The sequence below is a fragment of the Artemia sp. Qi Xiang Cuo genome, chromosome 19 (genome assembly GCF_049724085.1).
Source record: "Artemia sp. Qi Xiang Cuo chromosome 19, ASM4972408v1, whole genome shotgun sequence".
NCBI classification, from domain to species: Eukaryota; Metazoa; Arthropoda; class Branchiopoda; order Anostraca; family Artemiidae; genus Artemia; species Artemia sp. Qi Xiang Cuo.
This window is the reverse complement of record NC_142812.1, coordinates 50,077,677-50,105,422: the sequence shown is the minus strand read 5'-3', so window position 1 is coordinate 50,105,422 and position 27,746 is coordinate 50,077,677. Positions and strand designations below refer to the sequence as shown.

At 34.7% G+C, this 27,746-nt stretch overlaps 1 protein-coding gene across 1 annotated transcript in view; it reads right to left on the bottom strand.

Annotated features, from left to right (window-relative positions):
• The window catches only part of LOC148940956 (uncharacterized), a 140,481-nt gene that overhangs the window by 51,551 nt on the left and 61,184 nt on the right, over positions 1–27,746 (bottom strand). The window contains exons 7-11 of the mRNA XM_089104763.1: positions 24,549–25,080; positions 21,704–21,793; positions 16,560–16,646; positions 8,597–8,766; positions 1,239–1,512 (exon numbers count right to left, since the gene is read on the bottom strand). Coding sequence (XP_088960889.1) covers positions 1,239–1,512; positions 8,597–8,766; positions 16,560–16,646; positions 21,704–21,793; positions 24,549–25,080 — 1,153 coding nt within the window. The remainder of the gene's footprint in view (positions 1–1,238; positions 1,513–8,596; positions 8,767–16,559; positions 16,647–21,703; positions 21,794–24,548; positions 25,081–27,746) is intronic.

Here is a 27,746-nt window from a genome sequence, read left to right as displayed (position 1 = left end):
AATTGAAGTGTTCTCATATAAAGGGTTCATCATGTATTTTTCAATTTGATAAATTTACTCCTTTTAGATGCAGTTTATAATTTAGCTGATATTAGGTATTTATGAGTTTATAATTTGGAATGAATCCCCAAAAGAAAAAATGAATAATATCCAAAAGAGAAGCCAAAAGAAATAAAAAAAAGCAGCACTTCAGCCTTAGCCTACATGACATATATTCTATAAAGAAGCCAAAAAAAAAAAAAAATTAAAATGGTTTTTTTTTTATTGTTATTAAAAACCAGTTTTAATAAAAGAAAGGTTTTTTAGGAATCCAAAAGAGCAAAAAAAAAAAAAAAACAATGAATATCAAAGTCGCCAATTTCAACTGTTTTAAAGGTGACAAAATAGATATAGGCAAAGGGCATTATGAAAAAATTAAGCTTCTAAGTTCAAACTTACATTCAAAGTTTTTACCCAGATAACGGACGAATTTTGTGATACGGTATTTGAAGTTTTATATGCAGTAATGATCGATGAAAAAAAACCTACTAATTTTGATAATTATTTATGTTAAGAATACATAGCTAATAGATACTTCAACTATTATGCAAGGGTTCTGAAAGGCCACAGCCATTTCGTTTCTACCAGATTTCTACTTCTCTTGATGAATAACGAAGAAGACCACTTTCCAGCCAGCGACTTGTGAAGTTTTGAACTCATGAATAGGCTCGAATCTGTTTGTATGTCTAGACATACATACATCAATAATTTCCTTGTCTAAATGATGAATAATTATATTATTCTAACAAAAACTTGAATCTTTAAACTTAGAATAATAATTTTAACATCTGCTCAGCATCATTTTCTAAACTGTGAAGATTATTATCATAATAATAATGCTACAATAATTAATATTAGAATTAATTAATCAAAATTACAGTTAAAATTTACAAATACTATTCCGATAATAATACATCTTAGGTTTTTTTCGAAGACCACACTCCCTTTCTATGACAAGAAAATAAAGTTCAAATATTGATAAGTCCTTTGATAAGGCAGTGAAACAGATACAAAAGTTCCAGATATATCAATCACATATACAGATGACGGTCCCTGTATATGTGATCAAAATGTCCAAAACTTTGATTTTATCTGTTTCACCTTCTAATAAAAAGAATTATCTCTATATGAACTTTTATTTGCTCATAACAATACATAAAGCTAAAAAAATAATTACTAAAATAATAATAATAATGTACCTTTCCAGTTTCTGTGACAAATAGTTGAAGGTCAGGTGAGGGTTCAGTCAATCGTCTTAATATTTCCACAACTTCCTTGTCCCAGCCACCACTACTGCGCTCACAGGTCTTGTCTAGCTTCACGGGCATCGACAATGCAGGAACACCAATAATTTCATCATCCAAAATAAATAAGTCTTTTCGATCCTTTTTTAGACTCTTCCCGATATCGACAAGGTGGGCAACAATAAAGTCAGGCTCGGATTCAACGATTCGGATTACCTGACAGCGGTACCTACAACGAACATAAAAATTCGGTTTTATGACTATTTCCCAGTTTTGGTTTGGTTACATTTTGCCTCTACTTGAACCAGAATTGTCACTTTATAGCAGATAAATTTGCTACCTTTTATTGAAACCAACTAGTGATGTGCAATAACTACAATGAGAAAGATTCGCTTGCCTTCAGGCCGCAGGCATATATAAAAACACAAAAAAACGTCAAAATGTGCAGCCTACCCAAAGAGAAGGAATAAGAGTTTTCTCTTTGTTTTAAAACGAAACCTCAACTGAACTTGCACTTTGCTTTTATGAATAATAAAGAAACCTGATAAAAAATTCGGGAGGTAGGAGTTTCTCAGACCCATTCTCATATTGGTGAAATTTTCCTACCCACCGTCCTTATTGAAGATAAATAAAAAGAAATTGATTTTCCATTTTACGATAAAAATTTTCCGCATAATTTGGTGGCTGTCATCTTCTCAGCACCCACTAACAACGCTAACAACATTGTCCTTGAAAAAATACGGATTAAAAGTTAAATTTCGGTTCTAATTTTGTAAAAATAATCTTTTTGCAGCATAAATGGCTGAAAAATTACTTGGCTGAGGCAAGATCTGTTTACTTGCTTAAAAGAAGCACAGAAACAAAAATCTTGTCCTAATATGGGATAAAATTGTCGTTTTGCATCACTAATGGCTGAGAATATCACTTTGCTGAGGCAAGATCTATTTACTTGCTTAAAAGAAGCACAGAAACAAAAATCTTGTCCAAATATGGGATAAAATTGTCGTTTTGCATCACTAATGGCTGAGAATATCACTTTGCTGAGGCAAGATCTATTTACGTGCTTAAAAGAAGCACAGAAACAAAAATCTTGTCCTAATATGGGATAAAATTGTCGTTTTGCAGCACAAAATGGATGAGAGTAACAATTTGCTGAGGCACGATCTATTTAGTTGCTGAAAAAAACCCTACAACGATTAAAAACAAAAGGCAAATTTAATGATTTTACCTTTTATATGCACAAAAATACAGACAACAGCATTTTTTATAGTAATGTAAAAATAAAACTTTATTTTAAATGAGAATAAAATATGGCGCTAAACCTAAAAAAAATAAGGGGATATTTAATATTTAAAAATTAAGCCCCCCCCCCCTCCCGTGAATTTGCGCCTGATCCTACGCGTTTTTAAGTAACAAAAAGAGATCGTGCAATAACAAATTTGCGTTTTCTACCCTTTTGTGCCGCTAGGTGTAATCGCTTCTGAACATTTATGGAGTGTATTCTAAATGAACGGCTAATATGTACTGTTTATACACTAATGATTGCGTACACAGTATTGTATAATTATATAACAACTACTTAGGGGGAAGTTAATGATTTTGTTGTTTTTGTTGGGGGGATGTTTTTGTTGAAACAACAAAATCATTAACTTCCCCCTAAGTAGTTGTTATATAATTATACAATACTGTGTACGCAATCATTAGTGTATAAACAGTACATATTAGCCGTTCATTTAGAATACACTCCATAAATGTTCAGAAGCGATTACACCTAGCGGCACAAAAGGGTAGAAAACGCAAATTTGTTATTGCACGATCTCTTTTTGTTACTTAAAAACGCGTAGGATCAGGCGCAAATTCACGGGAGGGGGGGGGGGGCTTAATTTTTAAATATTCTTATCTCCCATAATTATTTTCTAAGTGCACCACTGCGATTTTAAATTTCTGTCAAAAAACACCCTCTTCCGTTATTCTACGATCGCTAGTTTAAAACGTTAAAATGCCCCTTTAGGTAAAAACCCCTGCCAAAATACAAAGAAGCATGTGAGGGTGACCTTTATTCGGAATCGAATTTCTAAAACCTCCTCTAGAAGGTTCTCAGTCAATTTGAATCTGACTGAGTCATTTTCACTAAAATCACCCCATAATTAGGAGTGCCTAGCCTCTTTCGTAAAACTATGCGAATTTTTCCTTTGCCAACAATTTTTCCTTTTTGACAATACATTTGAAATTGATTAATCTTTCATACTTGGAATTAGCATTAAAACAGATTATTTTGATCAGCATTAGAACCAGATTCTTTTGATGTACACATTTTTGACACAAAACCAGCATAATCTATTTTCTTTATAAATGTTCTTTATGTACTTTTTTTTATGACGCCCATTCTCATGCTTCTCAGTACAATTAGTTATTATCTGATTGTATTTGCAGTTTTGTTTGAAACCGTATATCACGTATATGAATCTGAAGGAATTAAAAAAAAGAGAGAAGCAATCAAACTAAATTTTCTCCTTCAACTTTATCTAGAGAAATATTCTTTGTAGAAATCCTTAAGTCACACCGCTAACCAACCTTATCAAGACAGTTAGTTGTTATATGACTCATAAAACCTGGCTCATCTGGGCTTGCGATAGACGTTTCCAAAAATAAATATTATCCTAGAAGTTCTAAGACCACCGTGACGTTCCACGACAAAACAAAGAAGAGAATCTTAAAAAAAAAGAACAGATCTCTGGCCAGTAGAAAGCTACCTTTTTCTGGATTTTGGGTTACTGCAGTGGCGGTTCTGGCCTCTTTTGCACGCAGGACGAAATATTGATTAGCGCCTCTCCCCCTGTCTCTCAAAAATTTTCAGGCCACATTAAAAAAAAATTCATTTATTAAAAAAAAAATTCCATTTTTAATCTGATTTTTCTTACTTTAGCCTCTTTAAAATTATTAATTATCTATGGGAAATTAGATAAAAAGACAAGGGAAAAAATAAAAAATTTCGATCCAATTTGATAATACTTGCTGCCAACAGCACCCTCTATTTTATTTAAATAAAAATAAATTACAGTATATAGATTATTTATTTGAAATTTTGAACCTCTAAAATTTCTACCCCCCCCCCCCCATTAAGACCGCCTCGGGATTCAGTGAGTCAGTGTAAAATTCTCACGTCCTCCAACACTCAAGTTGAAGGAGGGGAAACAACTACCCTTTTCGGGTGCTTGATTAATAAAAAGAGAAAACAGACTGCTTTTCTCAACATACAGAAAATAAACTCATAATTACGAATATCTTAACTTGCACTCATGCCACACAATTTCAGTGAAACAAGGAGTAGTTATTTCATTGATTGATAGGGATTTTAGAATTTGTTCTCATAAGGACCTAGATTCTGATCTATTGTTTTTGAGACATATTAGTGCAATGTTTATACAAGGAGTAGTTATTTCATTGATTGATAGGGATTTTAGAATTTGTTCTCATAAGGACCTAGATTCTGATCTATAGTTTTTGAGACATATTAGTGCAATGCTTATACAAAGAGTAGTTATTTCATTGATTGATAGGGATTTTAGAATTTGTTCTCATAAGGACCTAGATTCTGATCTATTGTTTTTGAGACATATTAGTGCAAAGCTTACACAAGGAGTAGTTATTTCATTGATTGATAGGGATTTTAGAATTTTTTCTCATAAGGACCTAGCTAGATTCTGATCTATTGTTTTTGAGACATATTAGTGCAATGCTTATACAATTAAAAAGATTAAATAGTAAATACGAGACAAATCATGAGACAAGATAAATAGTAAAATAAGAGACAAGGCAAGCATGAAAATAATGCAGAGCTTCAGGCTTCGGATTCTAAAGTTTAAATAGCTATGTTTGTCATAACTAAGTTTTTAATAGCCATTGAAACTGTGTCATTATTTGCGGATGACACTGCGGCTATCAGCACTGCAAAGACATAAGAATTACTCCTGACATCGATGAAAGATAATGTGGATAGGTTAGATTCTTGGTTAAGGGTAAACAGGCTTAAGATTAACATTGGTAAGTCAAATTTTGTCATTTTCCCCCAATCTCCTGTTTTTTTATCCTTGGATTCATGAAATTGTAATGCATTGTGGAATTTTAAAACGTTTTTTTATTGATTAAGTACCAGGGGTTTATATTGATGAAATTTAATATTTCAAGTGCTATGCACAGTCTGTGAGTACAATTTTGTCTCGTAAACTAGGTATAATGAGAAAACTTAAGCAATTTTTCCCTACTTATGTCCTACGCCTCCTTTATTTTTCCCTTGTCCATCCATATATACTGTATTGCCTTAGCGTTTGGCTTGGTACATTTGCTTCCATTGTCCAGCCTGTGCGAGTTCTTCAAAATAAGGCTGTTCAATTGTTGGTTGGCCTACAGCCCCTAAATTCGGTACGGAACGTCTACGAGCGAATAAGGATGCTGCCAACTTCAGGACTACGAGAGTTATATACACTTTTGTTTATTTTTAGGCTACAACGTGGTATAAATCTTTAATGTTTTGACAGTTTAGTTAATTTGAGATCCATGATCCGCAATTAAGACACTCGATCTTCTAGAGAGATTAATATTCCATTCATCATTTCGACTCGGTCGACGTTTTCTGTGCATCATAGGGGGATTAAAAGTTGGTATCCTCTAGATCAGAGTATTAAAAATATTAGTGATATTTTTTTTTTAAAGAGACAAATTCAAGAAATCCTTTCTAGTAAATATGACTTTTATTTCTTTTGTTGTGTTTTTTTTTGGGGGTGGGGAGGGGCGATGTAAAAATAACTGAATAGCTTATTATGGCCTCTTGGGGTATGATTTTGACAATAAAGTTGAAATTGTTTAGTTGAAAGGTTTTTGGTGCCGATTAAGATGTGTGGATTGTATTACTTGTTTTATAATTTATTTAATCCTGTATTATTTTTAAGTGTATTTTTGCCACCCTCTTGGAAATTTTTTTTTTACTTCTCGGGGTGGCGGTTAACACTGATCTTTTTTTTTTTTTGCTAATTTTTTTTCTTTGTTTAATAAGCATATCTCTCTCTATTCTGTTGAATGTGATTTTATCTGTTGTTGGTTTTATTCCACGTTGTTAGGTTTTTTATAAATTTCAAATTTTGGTTTTTATTTCTTTTGCCTTCTGCGTTGGTTGTTTTTGTCATTTTATTTTTATTCGGTTTGTTTCGTTCACATTCATGTTCAAAAAATGAGGACATGTTTCCTAAAATTTGCTCTTATAGCACTGAAGAAGAGAAGCGGTTGTCCTCCTGAAAAATGAAATACTCGTCTCGTTTCGTCCAGTATTTTAGCTGCCCATAAAAAAACCATTCCCATTTACTTTTTTTTTGTTCTTTTTCATTTTTTGTCTTTACGTTATATACCAGACATTGAAGAAAAACTTAAACGAACTTTACTGAAACAAAATATTGAAATTGCTTCAAATCCGTCCCGGGGCGAATATAGAGCAAAATCTTGGGGGAGGCTCAATGTGACAAAGGCACCAATGATCAAAATCTTGGGGGAGGGGGAATCGACAAAGGTACCAATAATTGATTAAATTGACAAATTTATTCTAAAAAGATAAAAGAAGAAAAAAATGAGGGAAAGAGGGACCCAAAAAAATCTTGGGAGGGGGAGGGGCAGGGTCCCCCTGGATCCTCCAGTAAATCAGTCAGACCTTTAGAAAGTTTGCTAAACTCTGGAAAAGATAAAACTTGCCTCAGTTTAGGGAACACAGTGTGTATCATTCCTTGCTGCTGTGGAAGTTCAACACTGGCTGAACTTAGCATAAACTTACAGACCGATTTATTGAGCACCGGAATTTTATAGATAAAGTTCTAAAACTTGCAAATCATCCGCTGTTATTTCTCCATTGGTAAAGCCTTTTCTCATCACCCTGATCAGTTTGTACAGTTTGAAGAGGTAACATCTATCTCTAATGATAAACGTTTTAGACAATATGCTAGCCGAAAGCCATAAAAATACGAAAATACGTTTTGGTGGATTTGTCAATAAAGAGGAATAAAGAACATTTATAAAGCACCTTTTCGGCACATTTATATTGACCAACTGTTCTATATTGTCAACGATCATATTAAACTATACTGAGCTTTTAAAAATTTAAATTAAAAATCAATCTTATTGTCGATAGTAAAGAATGTGATGAAATTAAAATTGTTTTGTGAAAGAGATCAAACAAAGAAATAGATCTAAAGATAAAGGGGTCTATGGCCAGTATGAAAAAAAAGTCAAACAAAAACTTCGCCTGTGTAAAACAAGCCGTCTTCAGCGTTAAAAGAAGATAATAAAATCTAAATAAAATAATATTTATTTAGGTACCTATTTATAAAAAATAATAATAAAAAAAAAAAAATAAAAAAAAAAATAAAATTCAAAAAATAAAAAACACAAAAATAAAAAATGCATACAATTGCTACTCACAAATACAATTAGCGATTAACTGCCATGAAAACACAAAATCATGCATCCATCCAAGGGCAGAACTAAGGTAGATAGGCATGGAATAAGGGTAATTCAAACAGCCTATGAGTTCTATGAGCCATTAGAAGGCAATTACAGACCCCAAATAAAAGGTTTTCAAAGATATATGATTATACATACATATATATATATATATATATATATATATATATATATATATATATATATATATATATATATATATATATTCTAGATTCTTTTTTTTGTTTTGCCTTATAACGCTGAAGACGTCTAGTCTTATACAGGCGATATATTCGTTGAATTGTTTCTCCTCTTTTTCCTCATACTGGTCATAGGTCCGTTTGTCTCCTTTAGATGTAGTTCATTGTTTTCTCATGGTAGGCCAATCTGGCTTTAGTTATTTTATTCGCAAGAGATAGCTTGGTCCCCTAATACTTTTATTTAGAAACAGGTACAAGTAGTAGCTTAAGCCGTCCTAGCCGAGTGGTTAGGGCTTAGGACTTGAAACCCTGATATCAGGAGTTCGGGTCCTTGTGTCGCTGCTTATTTGGTTTGGGACGAGGGTCAATGGTATGATTCTGTAAGCTCAGCCGGATTCGACCCACTTTAAATAGGTACCTGGAGAAATCTGGGGGGAAAACACGAGAAGCGTTGGAGAATTTGCCCCCAACCATGCATTGCACTCCCGGCCGAAGGCATCTAATCTGTAGATCGGTACCTGCACAACGCAGATCATTGGTCAGCATGCGAAAAAAAAAGTTAACAAAGTAGCAGAAATACGAAGGAAAGAGAAACAATAAGCAGAAAATAAACGTGAATTAAAAGCTTACCAAACGTTCTCGTAATATAGGGCATAGTTAGCGCCCACTTTGCAATCTCCTTCAACTTTTTTCCTGTTGCCAGCATTTTGAAGATGACTCCTAACTCGTTTGTAATCATCATTTTTGGATACTGGCCGAATGGTTATGAAATGTGGGTTTCTAACAAACAAGACTTCCACCTGTTAAGAAAAGGATTACCTATATAGGTCTTGATTCATACAGAAGTGGATATATTAGTAATACTCACTTCTTATAAGGATTTAGTTGCGGAATTCAAACAATTTTTGTTGCTTTGGCTAGCAATTTGTTGAGTTGAAAAACTTTTATCAAGCCGCTAGACAATTTTTCCGGGTATTTCTTTAGTGCAACAACCACATAGATTATTGCTTATGATTTTTACAAATAAAAGCAAGAACACTAGAAGAGACAAACCTATGTGAACATGATGACAAATTTTAGATTAGATCAATTTATTAGACATAAAGAAGCCACAAAGCCAAGACGTCAAAGGTAAGAATGGGCACTGTTTCTGTTCTGTATGTACACAAAAATCTCAGTTTTTACCAAAAACAGAACAGAAACAGGCGTCTTATTTTTGTTTGACCCGTTCTCTTTCAGCCCTGTTTCTTTTTTCTCTGTTTCTTAAAAAAAATATATATATATATATATATATATATATATATATATATATATATATATATATATATATATATATATATATATATATATATATATATATATATATATATATATATATATATATATATATATATATTTACATATTTATATAATCAGTATTCATCGGTCATTCAGAGCGATAACATTTATTAGTTTAAAACAGTTAATACACAATACAGTGCGCAAGGATGGGGAGAAGTTAGCCACGCCCCCCAGCATAGCAGCGTCTCCGGATAAAGATTCATTTCTTTGACAACTGAAGAAGAGAGCGCTACAAAGCTGTGTCCCGGGCTAAAGTGGGACGCAACGAATAAACTCTATTGCCGGAGAATACTGCTTGCAGAAAATAAGGTAGGCAATCTTAATTATCTTGAATAAGTAAGCTAAAATGGTGGGGAACCAGATTCAGCCACCTCAACTTCCGAATGCGTCAGATCCCGACGCTATTTCTCAGTTTATGTGTAAAATAAATTTCAAATTTGGTTTGAACCCATAGCTCTCAATTAACTTATCCTGTAGAGAGTAAAAAATGAATTGTTACAATAAACAGCGAGATACAACAAGCTCAGGAATTTGAAGCGATCCAGCAGACCTGAGTACCCAGCTGAGAGATTCTAAACTGAAAAGGTACGCATTGGAGGCAGAACTAAAGCGTTATAACCTCGTGTTTTACAATTTCCCTGTGACTGGTCCATCCCAGTCGAGTTTGAAGGATGAGCTTTGCGAGTTTCTTAGCTGGTGCCTCCCGAACCTACAGCTTTCTCGGAGGGACATAAAGGATACTTTCCGCCTGAGATCAGCCACTGTAATAGTTAAGTGGCACGACTTGGAAATACGAAATGCGGTTCTCAGGAAAAGTTTTGTATTGAAACAAACGGCGTAGGGGTTGCTCCGGACTACACTACGTATCAACGCGAGGCTAGAAAAAATTTTAAGCCAGTGTTGCCCCAAGCCCTAGTAAAAGATCAAAATGCGTGGCTCAAAGGCGATAGGCTTATCATTGAAGGTAAAACGTACACATTCGACCGTGAATGTCAAAAAGTAAAAGTAATGACGGTAAGCCACCCAATTAGGACCCCTAATCCAGCGCAAAGTAACTTAGAGATAAGAGGTATAAATGCCACTAATGGTAATAAAAATAACCAGAGCTCAGTCCAGAATTGCCTTTCAAATCAGTCGGACTTTTCTGGCAATGAAAGTGACACTAACACGATATTTGTAAGAAACAACATCTTGCCAAAAACAGTAAGAACAGGGAAAGATCATAAAAGTACCAAGGTTAGCCCCGTCGACAATGCTGACAGTCGCACCGCTAGAAATGTACGGCAAAAAAATGAGGAGCCATTGACAAGCCGGGTTACTGAAGGGAATTGGCCACCAATTTACAGACAAAACACACGCCCGTTCAGGCAACTACAAAAAATCAGCCTTGGCAGTACAGGGGTATTAATAGGCCTAGGGGCGACGATTATTACCGGTTAGCTTTCCCCCCGAGTGATTACGGAGCCCAATAGCATCGACAAGACCATACACAAACCCTGAAGTTTGTATCTTGGAATGTACAGGGTATAAAAATAAGTTAAGATCTGTGGAAAGTGATTTGTCAAATTTTGACTTTGTAGCATTAATAGAAACCTGTCATTGCCCAGGTTAAACTCCAAAAGTAAGAGGTTTGAATGTGGAAAGTGGATTGCAAGGAGTACCTTTAAATGATCCTAATTTCGGAAACCTGACAGTCTTTTTAAGACATGATTCCTCCAAACGTCATGCAAAGTCTGAAAGTAAATAAGAATGTGTTATTTGGATTAGATTAGAATATTTAGATTGACTGTATGTTGTAAAATGATCGATTTATATTCCGCCTCAAAATAGCTCGTACCGAAATCAAGATACGTGGAATTTGTTGGTAAAAGAATTAGATGAAAAAAGAGCTAATTTTGAAAATGATAGATTGATATTAATGGGTGATTTTAATGCTTATACGACAAAACACACTATACCGACTGTCGTATAAGTGTGTTTTTTATACGACAAAAAACACACTTATACGACAAAACACTAGTGATGAAGTTGAATTAAAGATGTGTTAATTCCAGGTATTCCGTCAGCAGTCCCAGCCGTCTACAGAATCCCCAGAGCTAGCAGGGATGAAAAAAGAAGAATAAATCAATGAGGTAGGAGGTTGCTGACACTCTGCGCAGAATCGGGTTTGATGATTGGAAATAGAAGATTTGAAAAGGATAAAAATCGGGGTGAGTTTACCTGCGTATCTGGGGCTAAAGCAAGTTTAATTGATTATATTTTGGTGGATATTCAAAAAGGGAGACCCAGCGGATCACAGATAAAGAGTAAAAAGGACAATCAGGCAGTTATGTAAATATGTAAATGAAGCGTTGACATCAATGAGTAAAACTTGATATTTATATTATTTTTCTTGTGGAGTGTAATTAAGAATACTGTTCTGTATGGCCTGTTTTTTGGCTTATAATAAATTATTATTATTATAATATATATAATACATATGAATATATATATATATATATATATATATATATATATATATATATATTCAACGAAATGAAACACACATTCAACGAAATATGAATAAATTAAACGATACATAAATAATAAATGAATATCAAAATAAAATCACTATCGATTTCTAAACGGTGGTTTCTCCCATTCAACATAAAGACTTTAAATTTAAATAACTACTGGTTCTCTACTTCCAAATAATATTTGGTATAGGACTCCCCAACCCTGCCCCAAATATTTAATTTTAAAAGCTGACCTTTTTACTAGTCCCATATTTGGACACAAAATTAGTAGTATTTCTTTTAAGGGACGTGCACGAAGGGGAGGGGGCCTCGTTTCCCACTCAGAAACCATGAATATCCTTGAATTTATGGACACTGATTATTCGAGTTATGAAATAACTCGAAAATTTATGATATAGGGAATACAGTGTGTAGCATTTCTTGCTCCTGTGGTGAGTTCAACATTCGCCAAACTCGGCATTAATTTACAGAACGTTTATCGAGCATCGTCATTCCATAGATAAAGCTTTTAAATTTGCAAATTCGCCGATGACTTTTATTTTTGCATTGGCAAAGCATATTTTCAAAATCCTGACCATTTAGTTCAAAGAGGCAACAGCTATCTCTAACGATAATGATATTACATAATAGGCTAGGGAAGCCATAAAAATACATTTCTCTACAACGTGCATTCAAAGTAAACCCAGAGTCTACTTAACACTACCTACGTTATGGACATAACCGGGCCCGTAAGATTTCATAAAGTAACATTAAGTCTTAATTTATGCTAATGTGAACGGTTTCATGGCATAGTGTGAAAGAACCATTATACAAACATTTTGTTCTAAATACGTGCTTTTTAATCACGACACTAACCACACTGGACTGTTCTGCTGAAACTATGTTGGTTAATGGCCTTTTCCCTTGATGATCGCGATCATGTGAGGTTCGTGTCCTCGCCTCAACTTGCAGTTAAAATTCATCTAAATTCCGAGAAGGAAGGTTAAAATTCAGCGTGGGCTACTAGGCAGGCCTGTCCCTTTCGATATTTGTAAGAAGCCAGCAAAAGGATTTCTTAACTCAGGCATTATTAGCCATGAATTTTCAATCAATATTCATAGCATATAAACTAGATTGCTTTACATGTTGACAACGAATTGTCTTTTGTGATAACAATAATAATAAATAAATAAAAAAATAGCATTACATTTCTGAGAACGTTTTCCCTGAAGGTTTATCTGTCGACCCATTCAAAAGAAGATATAACCGACTCCTGACAGAAAGAAGAAAAAGACTAGCGGCAAGTTAGATTAAACCTTATATCCACACTTGATGTACGCAGGGCATCAAGGAGCCCCTAATCTTCCCGCAGTAATGCTGCTGCCAGTATATCCTCCCACTGAGGCTGGACTGAGGTGTTCAGGTTTCCCAGATCTGTACGGTGCGTTCCGCAAATTTTATACGTGCTATTTTTAGGTCTGCCCCTGGGGCATGAACCGGATGGTTGCCAGTAAAGTACTGCATTCGGGTAGCCGGGGATTGTCCATAAGTAGTACGTGGCCAAAAAACCTCCATCGGCGATCTCTTATGACATCTGTCACTGAGGGCAGACAAGTCTTGTCGCGGATGATTTGGTTGATTATTCTCTGCTGCCTGTTGTTTTATACACATATATATATATATATATATATATATATATATATATATATATATATATATATATATATATATAACATATATATATATACATATATATAACACATATATATATTGATCGATTTAGTATTTTTCCTTTAGTTAAAAAAAAAAATCAATTTTTTATCTGTTTGATTGTTTGGATAGAAAAATTGTATATATATATAGTATATATATATAGTATATATATATATATATATATATATATATATATATATATATATATATATATATATATATACATCTATACATATATATAACACATATATATTGATCGATTTAGTATATTTTTCCTTTAGTTAAAAAAAAATCAATTTTTTATCTGTTTGATTGTTTGGATAGAAAAAGTACAAAATTGTGAAGTTCTGACACTAATAAACTAACCTGAATAAGTATACTTAAGGGCATGGCCGTATTCATGGGGGAGGGGAGGTTACCGGATTGGGACCCCAAATTTTTTTGCATTTTAAAAGGTTTTTTGTACCCCCCCCCCCCAAAACAAAAAGAATCCCGGACACGACCTTGCTCAAGAGTTATTTGATAAGTAGTATCATATCTTAAAAAAGAGACATTCTCAATGAATTCTTGAAAGCGTGATTAGTATTATGATTAATAGCTGCTTGCAAGATTTAAGTTATCTCCCCCATAATCTTTTGGATCACAGGTGCGCATTAGCCCCACCCATTTGAAGGGAGAAGGTTCAGAGTAGACTTCCCATTTGGTTGGGGGTATTTGTATTGACACTTCAATATTTTGATAGTTTCAATATATTTTAGTGGATCTCATAAACTAGTTAAAGGGAGATCCGCCCCCTAGAGATTAATCATAAGGGTTTCCTCTTCGAAAACTGAAAGTTGTGGTCCTAGATTACCCTTTAGTATTTCAGCTCCTTTCCCCGAAAGCTTTGTGAATCGGTTTCGTATGAAACCGAATTCTTGAAAAATTCGGCTTCTAGTGAAACGATGGGCATTGGCAAGAAAGGGGGGAAAGGGATTTAACCGAATCCGACAGATGATTTCAAGCGGATTATTCTGATATAAAAACAATTCGAGCAAGTAATACCATCAAAAAACAATATGAAAGATATAATAATAAAATAGAATAAATAATATCAACTAAGAGTTCCAAAAAGCAAATTTTAGTTTTCTTTTTATACACGACCAACGAGCCTAAACAATAAGTCTAAAATGAAATAATTTTAAGGAGGTGCGATAACCTTTTGGTAGTGTCAGCCAGCGTTGCCAACACGGCACAATTGTACCGTTTTTGGTACAATTTAGAGGTCCTGGTATAATGCGGTAAATTTGGCACTGTCAAATTTTCCGGTATATTTGGTCTTACTTGCTCTCTTTTGACTCAGATATCTAATCCAAGCATTAATTTATCTAAAATTTTCTTCTTCTTACGGCAATTTTTTAACCTGCTGCTCAGATGTTCTTGAGGTAAAATTTTATTAGGAAACTGGTATAGTTTATCTCAAAACCTTGGCAACGCTGGTTTTAGTTTGCCCTGATTTATAAACTATCATTAAGTTTTACTATGCAATTTCCCATCAAGCAAAAATCGTTACATTTCGTACATCAAATGGGATTTCTCTATGATAAATTATTAGCAGCATTTTTAAAGCCTTACCAAAGACTTACCTTACCTTATTTAAAGCTTTACCAAAAAAAAACCGTCTGATATTTTTTGTGTTTAATTAGCAATGATATTACAAGTTCTCGATCTAATAGGTCTTTCATTTGTTAACAAGAATTAGAACAAACTGGCATTTGAATTTGTTTTGTGCTGGCTCTTTTAAAATAGATAGTACACCTTTTTTTTACAAGCAATTATCTCAGTTGTGCAAAATTGCAAATATTTGAAACTTGATCCGATTTGTCTACCTATCCCGATCAGTACCCCTGTCATTGATGATATTAAAATTGATATAAAAATTCATTTTCATACATACTTGAAATTCGAAAATTTGGCCACTTCAAAACATAATAGTATAATGCACAACAATCCTTTAATTTAAAAATTCAATTTTAGATATAATTTTAAATAATTTAACAACTAAAATTACGAATTCTAGAAAAATTTCAAGATAATTTGTCATGTATTTTTTTTCTGATATTTTCTTTCCGAACTTCTTCCTCAATCATAATAACACCTAAATGAAAACTTTCAAGTAAAAATGCTCAAAAAGCACAAAGCGAATCGTATCGTAAAAAACGAATCGTAACATTCGGAAAAAATATTTTCTAATGCTATGAATTTCTCTAATTCATATCTATAAATTTTCTAAGAAATTTCGCAATTCTATATGGAAAAACATCCTTTATCAAACGTTCCATCTGGAAATGTGTGTCTGAACTATCCGATTTGTAAAAAACTTGAAGAACACGGTATTGGACTATACAGTCCATACCGGTGGTACTGATCTCCGTTTCGGGCCCTTCAGCCAGGAAGTGCAACGGGGTGCTGGGGGCCAGTCATCCTGTGCTTTTGCACACCCTTCCTGTTTACCTTCCCCAGATTTCTTTAGGTACTCATTTAGAGCTGGATTGACTCTGGCTGAGCTTACAGAGTCACGCCACTGACCCCCGTCCCAAACCAAATAATTGGATACACTAGGATTCGAATCCACGCCCTCTCGGACAAAGAATCTTAATCCAGCGCACCAATCCACTAGGCTAGAGGAATGTTTTTCCAAAATTTGGATTCTAAGCAAATTTGCCCAAAGTCATGACCTATCTGGATCATTTTTTTCAGGCAAGGACATCTCAGTGTGATAATTTTAAAAAAAGAGTCATTTTTGGAAAAAGTACATAAATACAAATAAAGCCGACTCGTCCACATAAAAATACAAATAAAGTCGGCCAGCAACACCCGGACTCGAACCCCCGTCCTCATGGACAAAGGATTTCAAGTCAAGCGTGCCATCCACTCGGGTAGGACGGCCCAATTTAAAAAAAAAAATCGGATCTATCTGATTTGCATACAATATTGAAAAGACAATTAATGAGACTTAGTGTTTTGTAAATACTAACAATAAAAATGAGAATAGAATTGCTCACCTCAGTTTTGGGAGATAATGTAAAGTTGCATGAAGGAATACTTTTTATCTGGTCTTCTTGCTTGACAGGATAAGTCGACGGCACGGCCTGAAAAAGAAACAGAGCCTTGATGCTTTGAACAAAAAAAAAAAAAATAAGGTATCAACGCATAATTGGGGCTATTGAGAAAGAAACACTATAAAACTATGAAAACAACTAAAAAATCCTAAAATACTTACTTATATTATTCCTAAAAACACTTTACTTTATCCAAACTCCTATAATGTGCAAATCTTTAGCCCAAGTAATATTTCCCATGCATTTTGGCATGCACCACTCTTGTTTCAACTTAATACCCTTAAATTAAATCAGCGTTGACGAAACAAAAACAAATGTATAATTTAGGCTATATATTTTCACATTAGGAGGAGGGGGAGGGGGTAAATGTAAAGTAAAGCACTTTTACGAATGATATAAACATTGTTTTTTAACTGAACAGCGGGACTTGACATTTCATTGTTAGAATGTGATGTTCCATGGTAATTCCGAGCCTGTAAAACTGATTGGTTGACACACGGCATCCTCTAGTAGGCTTTATCGCACATATAGCATTTTTCCAGCAGAAATATTTATTTACACCAGAATTAATCGTTTATACTGAATGAAAAAAAACACAATTAGCGTTTCTTCTGGTAGTTTCTAACAATTGAGGCCAGCGCGGGACAGTGTACCCCCCCCCCTGACGACACCCTCTGGGGTGGGGGGAACTATCATACATAAGGATTTTTCAAATTTTTTCTCTCAAAAGTAAATTTTGTAAACTATGAAATGACCATTGTTTTTTAGTATTTTGGGTTTCTTAAGCGCCGTTTTCAGTATTTTTTAATGTTCCTTCTCAATAGCCCAAATTTTACATTGATACAAAACTTATAATACTAAAAACAAATAAAAATAAAGCTTATAAGCTAAATATAGTAATAAGGACAACCAATTTAGTTACCCACCCGAAAGAGATTTTCGCCCTACACAGTGTGGCGCTATGCTAAATTCAAATGGCGTAAGATTTATTTGGGGACAAAATCTCTAAGCTATTATAAAGAAAATAATATTGTAATTCTTTTCTGTGCCTACAGCTTAGCTCATTTTCCGAGCCTTTTCTAGGCCCAATGAAACAAAATATCTATTAATTGATCTGCGACTGTATACTTTAGGCTACAATTCATTTAAGTTCGATTTTCTCTCTCTAGTTTTTTTCAGAAGTCTCTCTAAAGTATTCCCTTCGGCGTCTATTCAATAACAATGGGGAGGGGGAGATAAATACTGATAATAAAAACCGAATAGAAGTAACATTTACATTTTTAGTCTTACCACAGCACAAAAGAAGGGTGAGGGGTATTGATAAAATTTGTAAAAAAAATTAAGGTAATTACTAAAGTAGGCAGGGCAAAGATGGCGTTTTAATATATATGCCCCTGTGGTACCCCAGATAATAGAAAACCTAAATACATAAACCCCAATCGACGTAAGTCTACCTAAACTTGCTATCTCTACGCATAAATGTGCCACCTCAGTGGACAATCAAAACTAACAACAATGTTTTTGACATGTTTGGGCAGAGCGCAAAGAGACAGTATAACTATATGAACATTTTATTAGTATATAAAATAAATATATTTATTAGTTTATTTTATTATTAACTTATTTAGATATTCTTTATTTATCGTTGAGTGATACTTTGTGCGTATGCGTTAAGATAAGGCATCTTGTTAAGGTATTATAAGACTTGAGTATCTTAGCACATATTCTCTCAGCTTATCTTTTTTTTCACTGTACTTTATTCTGGAATCACTTGTTTATTTTGTCCAAAGAGGGTTGGGCTAAAACAGCTACTTAAAGGTTGAATATTTTGTTGTTGTTGTTTTTTTTTTTTTTTTTTTTTTTTTTTTTTTTTAGAGAGAGAGAGAGAAAATTCATTTTAATTAAAGATCAATATTAACAAAAATCATATCAAACAGACCTGCCAGGGGAAAATCTACACAGATTCTAGTGGCAGGACTCAATATTTTAATCACTTATTATATAAATAAAAAAATGCAATTTTTTTAAATAAATAATGATTAAACCTCATAGGAACCTCAAACTGATACTTACAAAAGACACCCCCCCCATCATTACTCATCAAGAAGTTCTTCAGTTGATTTTAAAAGAAAATATACTCTCGGTCATCTTAGTGCTTTCAGGAAGACTATTCCAAACCGAAACAGACTATTCCAAACTAGACCTAGTAGTATGTCGTCTCTCGTGTACTAGGTCCGCGGAATTCCGTGTACCATAAGAATGGTGCGCAGAATTCGCGGACAAGACATAAAAAAAAATGATTAGGTGCTAGCTTATTTAAACACCGATACACAAAAATACCGGTCAGATAATATCTAAACTACCTAACATTTAAAATTGTATATTTTGACTACATTTATTGTAGTTAATACAATCACTGAGATTTTAGTATTTTGCCAAACAAATATTATACCAGCTTCTTTCACTGCTTTCTAGCAATTTGGAAAATGATCGATGTGAATATATTCTTGAGGTATTCAATATATTTCAAAAATAGATCTTAACTGATCTAACTGGATGGTGAGACTCCACCTGCTGAGTATGCTGGAGCACCAATTAGCATGTGAGGCTGAAAATTTTTCCTGGGAAATATAAATTAAGGTGGTAAAAACTGTCTGCTTGCAGAAAAAGTACCGACCATGGTCACAAGGACAGCTCTCTCTGATGATGTTGCCCTGCAACAATATCATTTGTCCCCTCTCCCTAAACACTTTAGGAGGAATATAAACTGTGGTCACAGAATTTTCGTCACAGTTGTATATGTCACTTGTATTAAAAGGAAGCTTTTCTATAACTGACTTCGGGTTTGATAAGAACTGTTCAATGTTGACTGTTCAGCTTGTGGGTTCAGGTTTGTGTAGCAGCAGTTGCGGATTTTAAGCTCGAAAACCTACCAGCCAGTCCATCCCTGTCTTTTTGGCAATGCTCCAGTTTTGAGGGATTGTCTTGTTGTTTGCTATCGCAAAGTAGTTGTTGCAGTTAAAGTCATATGCACTGCCAATTGTAGTTACAATTAGTTGGGGCCGCAGTCGCAATCAGTCACGTTCACAAGTATTTGCAGTTGCAAGTACTCACGAATTCAAACAGTTAAAAGCTGTCACAGCTTAAAAAAGTCACAATAGCAGTAGTACTAATTGCATAAGTAGTAGTTGTAGTAGCCCTCAAAGGTTCAATTTATTGCTTTCAGCTGCTCCTCATATATTGTTCATATGCCTTTTTGACAACCTGCATGCATAGAGTACATATTGATTTTGTTCAATATACTTGGCAATATCCCTTGATAGTTTCGGTTTAACGTCCTAAGCCATCCCATATATATTGCAGATAGATCATTTCAACATCCATATTTAGTTGTAATTCCCCTTCAAGAGGTCCCTAAGTTTCAACTTAATACTTTTATCCGTTCCTAAGATGCCGTAATATGCCTTTATGACAAACTTGGACGGACATAGTATCTTTTATTTAGTTCAACATCCCCAATAATATACTCTGAAAGTTTCAATGTACCCCCTTTTTTATCCTGGGATATTGCACATACACCCTTTTGATAATCTGGATATGTACTGTACCTTTTGATTTAGTTTTACTCCCCCTCTAGTTTTCCTGAAAGTGGAAACTTAATACCTATTTTGTTCCTGAGATATCGTATTTATGCTCCTTTGATAACCTGGATGTACTTAAACCCTTTAAAAAAAAAATTACCCTCGATTTTATAGATGGGTTTCATCTGGTATATGCTGGGAAATGTCGTAGTGTTTATCATATTTTCCCGTCCCACTATATACCAGATGACACCCATATGCAAAATCAAGCGTTGTTTTTTCTTCTGAATGTTTCGCCACAAGATGACCACATAAAATGACCAGATAATTTGGCTTTCATTTGGTACCCCAAGCGCTAAATTTTACTGAACTAAAAAAGAATAAACAAAGGAAATCCAGAGACAAAGTATTTTTTGGGGTGCATTTCCCAAACTTTGAGAAAGGTTTGCTCAAAAACAAAAATTGTAACATACTAAAATGGTTGGTCTAGACTGGATAGTCGAAAATCAAACTAACTGTGCTAGATGAGGCTTACGGATTCTTCGAGAATGCTATATGGCAGAATGCTAGATGGCAACCCCTTTCACTTCGTTGTGTATTGTTATGGTGAGTAATATAGTCTGTCAGGTGCGTTGCGGCAAGGGTCTTGCGGGCCGCACCAATACGCCTCACGGGCCGCATGCGACCTTTCACCAAATTCTTGGTCAACCTAGCTGTCACTCTAGGCAGGCGTGCCTTTCCAAAAAATAACACAAAACTACTAACACACAAATGCAAATGTATTAAAAAAAAAAAAAAAAAAACTCCGCGGCCTTAATTTCAAGCAATTGTGATCACTTCGACAATAAATTCATAGCTATTCCAATTCATAGCTACCCATATTTTTATTTTGAAGGGGAAGTTCATTAGAAAAGAAAAAAGGACATTAAGTTGGGAAATTATAATCCTAGGATATCCCCAAAAACTTAATTTAGTGGAAAGCAAAGACCCTGCGTGAAAAACATGTAATTTGTTTTGAATTTTCAATCACAAAAAAGCCTCAAACTTACGCAAAAAAAAAAAAAAAAAAAAAAAAAAAAAAAAAAAAAAAACTCGAGAAACACTCAATAACAAACATGGGGGAAACAAAACAACGTTTGTGAAATACGTAGACGGCATTTTTAATTAAATGCGTTACAATTTCTTTATTACTGAAATCTATCAGTTAGAACCCTCTGGTAGCACAGCCGATCGATGCTCCATTTGGCAGTACGAGGCCCAGGAATCGATCCCCGCTGCGGCAAGGTTGAGGGAAAGGGTTACTACTTGTCCCTGTAATTAAGACCCAGCACCTGAAATGTCGAATCAACGCCCTTATGCTCCAGCAATCGCTCTGAAGAGTCTTTATCCTTTTAATGGGACACCCACTATTTTAGAATTTTTGTTATGATGCAATATTATCTGGATATGTTTCTCTATTGGGTATTGTATAACCTATTCCTACAGGGCTAAAAAGATAAATATTACCTCAGGCTTTCTGATCAGAGTAGTGGAGACTCTAACAGTGTTTCTTTGATTGTCACTAATTTCTTTTGAGTCATCAGTTCGTTTCAAGGCCTAAAAAAAAAAAAAAAAAAAAAAAAAAAAAAAAAAAAAAAAAAAAATCGATAACACCAATAAAAAAAAAAAAAACTCAACGGCAGCGGTATGTCGAAACCTGTTTAGCAAATTTCTTAAAACCAATCTTATTCTAAATTTACTTTATGTTAAAACTTTTACTGCCTTATGGGCATCTTTTTTTCGATACCATTTTTAAACAAGTCATTTAATTATTTTCTCAAGTATAAAATCCAATAGTGTAATACGAATGAAATGACGCTCATATTACAGAATTAAAAACACAGAAACGAAAAGTATTTTTATACACTACATGAGCTATTAATATTAAGGAATTCGGGACATCAGCCACAGACGAGGGGGGTTCTTGGGCTTCAATGCAAAAGGCGTCTAAACCCAAAAGATTTATATAACTGGAAGTTAATCTATAAGGGTAACACAAAAAAAAACTAAAATAAACAAATAGAATTAGAGAAAAAGGAATAATGATACTAAAAAAAAAACATGAACCCTGTAAAGAAAAAGAAGGAAACATTGGACCAGTCATAAAGATCTTTATACACAAAAATCGCGGAAAGGGAGACTCAATAACAGGAAGACATATAAATGTACGATAAATGTGGCTAGCCGCCGTGCAAAGTGGGGTAGCAAAGTAGCAATGCTACTTGGCACTTTTCAAATTTGTTGGCATATTTTGTCTGAATATACCACTTTTACATATAAAAATATTTTTTGCTCAAAGAAAAGCTGTCAAACACAAGTTGTGGTGTTCTGTCGAGTAAAACACCAATATTCACTTAATTTTTTTCCTTGTGCTGTGTCATATACAGTCGAAAGTGATTGGAGGGCAACTAACCCCCCTTTCCCGTTTAACATTTCCCCAAACACATCCAATAAAAATTTTGAGATAGCCATTTTGTTAAACGTAATTGAAAGGTCCGGAAATTATTGATAAAGTGACGATAAATGTGGCAAGATCATCCTACCTAGGTCTAAAATAAAGAAGGAAGTTAAAACGGTAGGTAACAAATGAATGATAACATGTTGTCAGATATTGAGCTTCTCCGTGATCCAGCTGAGGCCAAATGAAAAGCAGAACGTCTTTGAGCAGGGTCGGAAGATGGACAAGTAAAAGCATCTAAAGGAGGTGAAAAATTCAAAAAAGAAAGCACAAAATTTGCTGGAAGATAATGTACTGCTGTGTTAATACCAGGCGGCTTAGTAGTACGAAAGTAATTAGCAACAGTACAACTACTACTGCAAACAACTCACTGCTGCGCCAAGCCACCTGACGCCATCATAGCTGGGCACACTCATCATCCATCACAATCTATTAAAAGCTTCACTCTTTACCCATTCATGACTCTTTACCTATTCACACGAAGTTCCAATTTCCTTCCCACATCTTCCCACCCCATTCGGAGACGATCTCCTTTTCATTTGGCCCCAGATAGATGGCGAAAAAGAGCAATTTGTCATCCTTAATCCGTGGAATGTGTCCAAGCCATCTAAACCATTCTTTTATTACAGACCTAGAAAGTGCGAAAGAACCCATTTCTTTTTTTCGTAAAACTCGGTATTTCAAATATGGCCAGTACAAAAGGTAGCTAAACTCGTTGTAGAAAATCCCATGCAAAACATTTAACAAATTTGCCTTTGCCTTCCGAAGGGCCCATTTTTAAAACCATACTTGACCACTATCATTGCCATAGCTTTCAAAATTCTAGTCTTATTTCGTAAAGTTATCTTCCTGTTCTTCCGAACTTTTTTAACCGTGAAAAAACACCAAAGACGTTGGCTATTCTATTTTTTACATCTTCGTTGTATTGACTTTACTAATATGCTACCCAGATAAGTATTGCTATACACTTGATCGCTCTTCTCATTATTTACCATCACCTCTTCATTGGATAGGATTTATTTCCAATCCAAGTGACTTGTCTTCTTGACATTATTTTTCAAACCTATTCTTATACCCCAAACCCAAAAGCCACCAAAAATTGATTAATTTTGCAAATTCTTTAGCAAAGATTTTTAGCCTAGATTTCTATCTAGGACACTTAATCATCTGAAAAACTTAAATATGAGATCTTCGCCTTCCCATTAAAGTTCATGCTCTCCTAAAGCCTTTGCCGTGCTTCTTTGGACAAAGTCCATCAAATTAATCCATATATAAGGGGACAGGACACAACCTTGCCTAACTCCTGATATAACACCAAACCACCTACTAACCCGACTTCCTACCTTAACCGCAGCAAATGTGTTCTCGTACATAGTACTAATGACTTTAATGTACTTGTCTGGTATACCATACAAGGGTAGGACCTTCACTAAAGCTTGTCTTTTGACTGAATCAAACATCTGCTCATAATGAATATAACAGAGAAGTACTGATTAAAAAAATAATTCTAAGCTTAAAATTCTTATTGTGTGCTAATATAAATTGTGACATCTGATATAACGCTACAGCGCTACATAACGCTACCATGACTTGTGACATCTGACATAACGCTACCATGAATTGTGACATCTGACATAACGCTACAATACTACATTACGCTACCATGGATTGTGACATCATACATAACGCTACAACGCTACATAACACTACAATGGATTGTCACATCTGACATAGCGTCCCCTGACATAACGGTAAATATCCAGCAGTTCCTTATTCCATTCAATATTGCTATTTCTCAAAAAGCCTAAATTCAGAAAGTTAAATAGAGAATAAAACAACCAAAGTATTAAATACCTGTTCCTCAAGGCGCATGTTGCTTGTGACCTCTTTTTTTCCAGTTTGGGAAAAAATATGTTTCTCATCTAAATTCCCTTGCGTAAAGTTGTTTGTCGCATTTTCAGCATTATTGGACATAATACCATTCCTTGCATCCTGTCGGTGAAAGCCACCTCTTCCTCTAAAGCTGCTATCATTTCCACGTGGATGAGTCCCACCTTCTCCCCTTCCTTTAAAATCAACACTACTCTCAGAATTAGGATAATCAGTCCTGGTACGGCTCTTACTTCTAGCTCTGATGTTATCATCTCTACAAGGACTGGTATTTTGAAACCGGGAAGACGTGGCGTCCCCATTAGTCAACCGATACTCATTTGTTTGCTGACGATTGTTGTGACTAAAAGGGACTCTAGGTCTTGACCTGGGAGATTCTTCATTCCTGAATAAATTATTACTTTCTCCAATGACTCTCTGCTGCTGAATTTGCACTTCATTTTGTGCAGATCTCTCTCCACGGTCATTAAGAAAAGCATGTCTGGGCACCAGGGACCTAGAAAAAGATATTGACTCCTTAGAAATAGAAAATGATAAAGAGGATAAGGGCAACTACCTTCCGGAAGGCTATGATGTTGATAGACTCCAGGATGTGAATTTGAGAAAAAAAATTTCCAGGAACAGTTGAATACTATACTGGAGAATTTAAAGTAAAGATGCAGAAGATTGACAGCTAGGAATATAACTGAAAATGATTCATGTTCAATAGATAGAAGAAGGGGCTTGTAAAAGAATTATCTGAGTGACAGATCATATGAAAATAAGAGAAATTTAAAGAAAATTTAGAAAACATTAAAATATGAACTAAGGAGGAGTTAAGAGGATCTGGAGGATCTAGGAGGAGTTACAATTAACGAGGATCTGGAAGATGCAGCATAATAGTAAAATATTATTCTGGCATGTCATTAAATTGAGAGGGGGTAGTCAATCTGGACTTGAAGGATATATTGTCCTTTTCAGCCAACAGTCAAATAGAGCCAAACAGAAAGCAAGTCGTCCTCGGTTTGGGTTGGAGGATGTCGTAAAGAAAGATTTAAGGGAAATGAAAACTTCTTTGGAGGGTGTTAAAAAGGAGGCTTTGAATAGATTGGGATGGGAGAAGCGTGGGCAGCTGTGATGACCTCTGGCGGCTTAGCACCGCGTTGTGTTGTTAGTAGTAGCAGTAGTAGTATGAGTGGATTGCCTTAAAATACGGAAAATCTAGTAAAATCATAACAATTAGAAGATATACAACCAAATACATGATAGAAATTTGCTGTAAAAAACCTACCATCAGTGGAAGTCCAGTCCAAGGCCCCCTACTAACTAGGCAGGCACCTCCATGACTGAGCTGTAACAAACCATCACATATTTGATAATACAATTATGAATTAAACTTACGGCAGCATAATTACTCGATATAAAAGAAGTATACTATCAAAAATCGACAATGCATTTGCTATGCCCCATCTGCTTGCTCTGTCACCTTTTTCGAATGCATTTACTACCTCAGATAAGAGGACGCTGGGATCTTTGCATTTTTGGCATGCCTAGTTCTTACTTGGAATACCTCTTTGGGCAAGAAACCGATACCTAGTTTCTTTGTTTAGGTCGTAGAGCTTGCCATAGCCACCGCGGAACTTATATCGCGATATGAAAAATCGTTGGATCTGACAAATAGCTTTTTAGTGCCTTTCTGTAAATTGTTACCCGAGGATGATTTTTCTTTTTTTTGTAAGTGTGTTTCTTTTTGAGGTTCTTGCGATTAGAAGGTTTTGTTCCTCTTTCGTCAATTTTTCTTTTCTTTTTTATATACTCTGAATGCTTTTTTTTCATTTTTATACTTTATTTTTATTCTTTCTGCGTTTACAGCATTTGTTTTTCTGGTAATAAATTTATTGTTTGACTGAATATAACATATAATTCATACAAGGCTCATAATCAAGTATCAATAATTATTTAACAAAAACAGTTATTGTAGTTACGGCTAGTGCCGCAATTAATTTATGCTACCTTTTGCAACATATTAAACACTAAGTACGATTTATCCAACTAGTAAAAAAAAGGAATGAATGAATTCCTGAGATGATTAGTTCTGCAGTGCACTGGTTCAAGCTTGTTCTTCAAGAGTGTGTTTCGGTTGACTGCAGCGACGAGGGGCTGTAGTAAACGGTGTTTATCACTCGAAAGCCCGAAGTGTCCAAACTAACATATGGTACCAGCGTTCTTTAAAGGTTGGGATTCGTAGAGCTGCGAGGGCAGATTCGTAAGTGACATAGGTTTGGTTTGTGGTGACATAGGTTTGACATAGGTTCCTAGGATGATTTTAAAGGCTCTTTTTTGCACTGTTTTAATTTCATCGTTGAGGTAGTTTACTTGCGGTCCCCAATGTGTATTCAAGCAAAGGGTATAAATAATGCTGATAAGTTTACATGGGCGCCCATAAGAAGGGGGCAGGGGGGCATCTGCCCCCCCGGCTGAATGATGCTACCTTATTTTTATATTTTTGCTCTGAGATTTCTTTCATATAGCATTAAAAGTGCCAATTAGACGGGGTTTGCCCCCCCCCCCCCCCTGGAATTCAGCTTATGGGCGCCTATGTAAGTTTAAATAAAAATGTCACACAGGTTTTCCTACAAATAAAATTCATGGTACTCAGTGGACAGAATCTGTAAGTTGCAAAATGTTGTTGCGTATAAAATTTATTTAAGTTTATTGATGATACAAACCAGTTAATTTGAAATTATGTCTCATCATTTGATTTCCCGTTCATTTAACAGGAATGGACGTAGAAGAAACAACATTAATGAAAATTAGTGGAATGCTACACTAGTAAAACTAGATGTTTTACTAGAATTTATAAATAAAAAACATATTTTCATTAAATTTGAAGTACCAAGGACAGTGAAATTCCAATCTAATTGTCTCAAATTGTCAAATAGAAACTCACAAAATCTTACAATACTACTACTGACAACTATCTGCAGCACCAAGCTACCTGAGCTCCGAGGCCTATATACATTAGCAAATAAGAAAAATCGGAAAATTGGGAATTTTATTTTTAATAAAAAACACCCTAATATGCAGTTATTCTGTTTTTTCTGTTATAGACAGCAAAAAAAAAAGACAAAAAAAGAAGAAAAATCCACAAAATGAGCCAAAAACGCATGGAAACAAACAGCT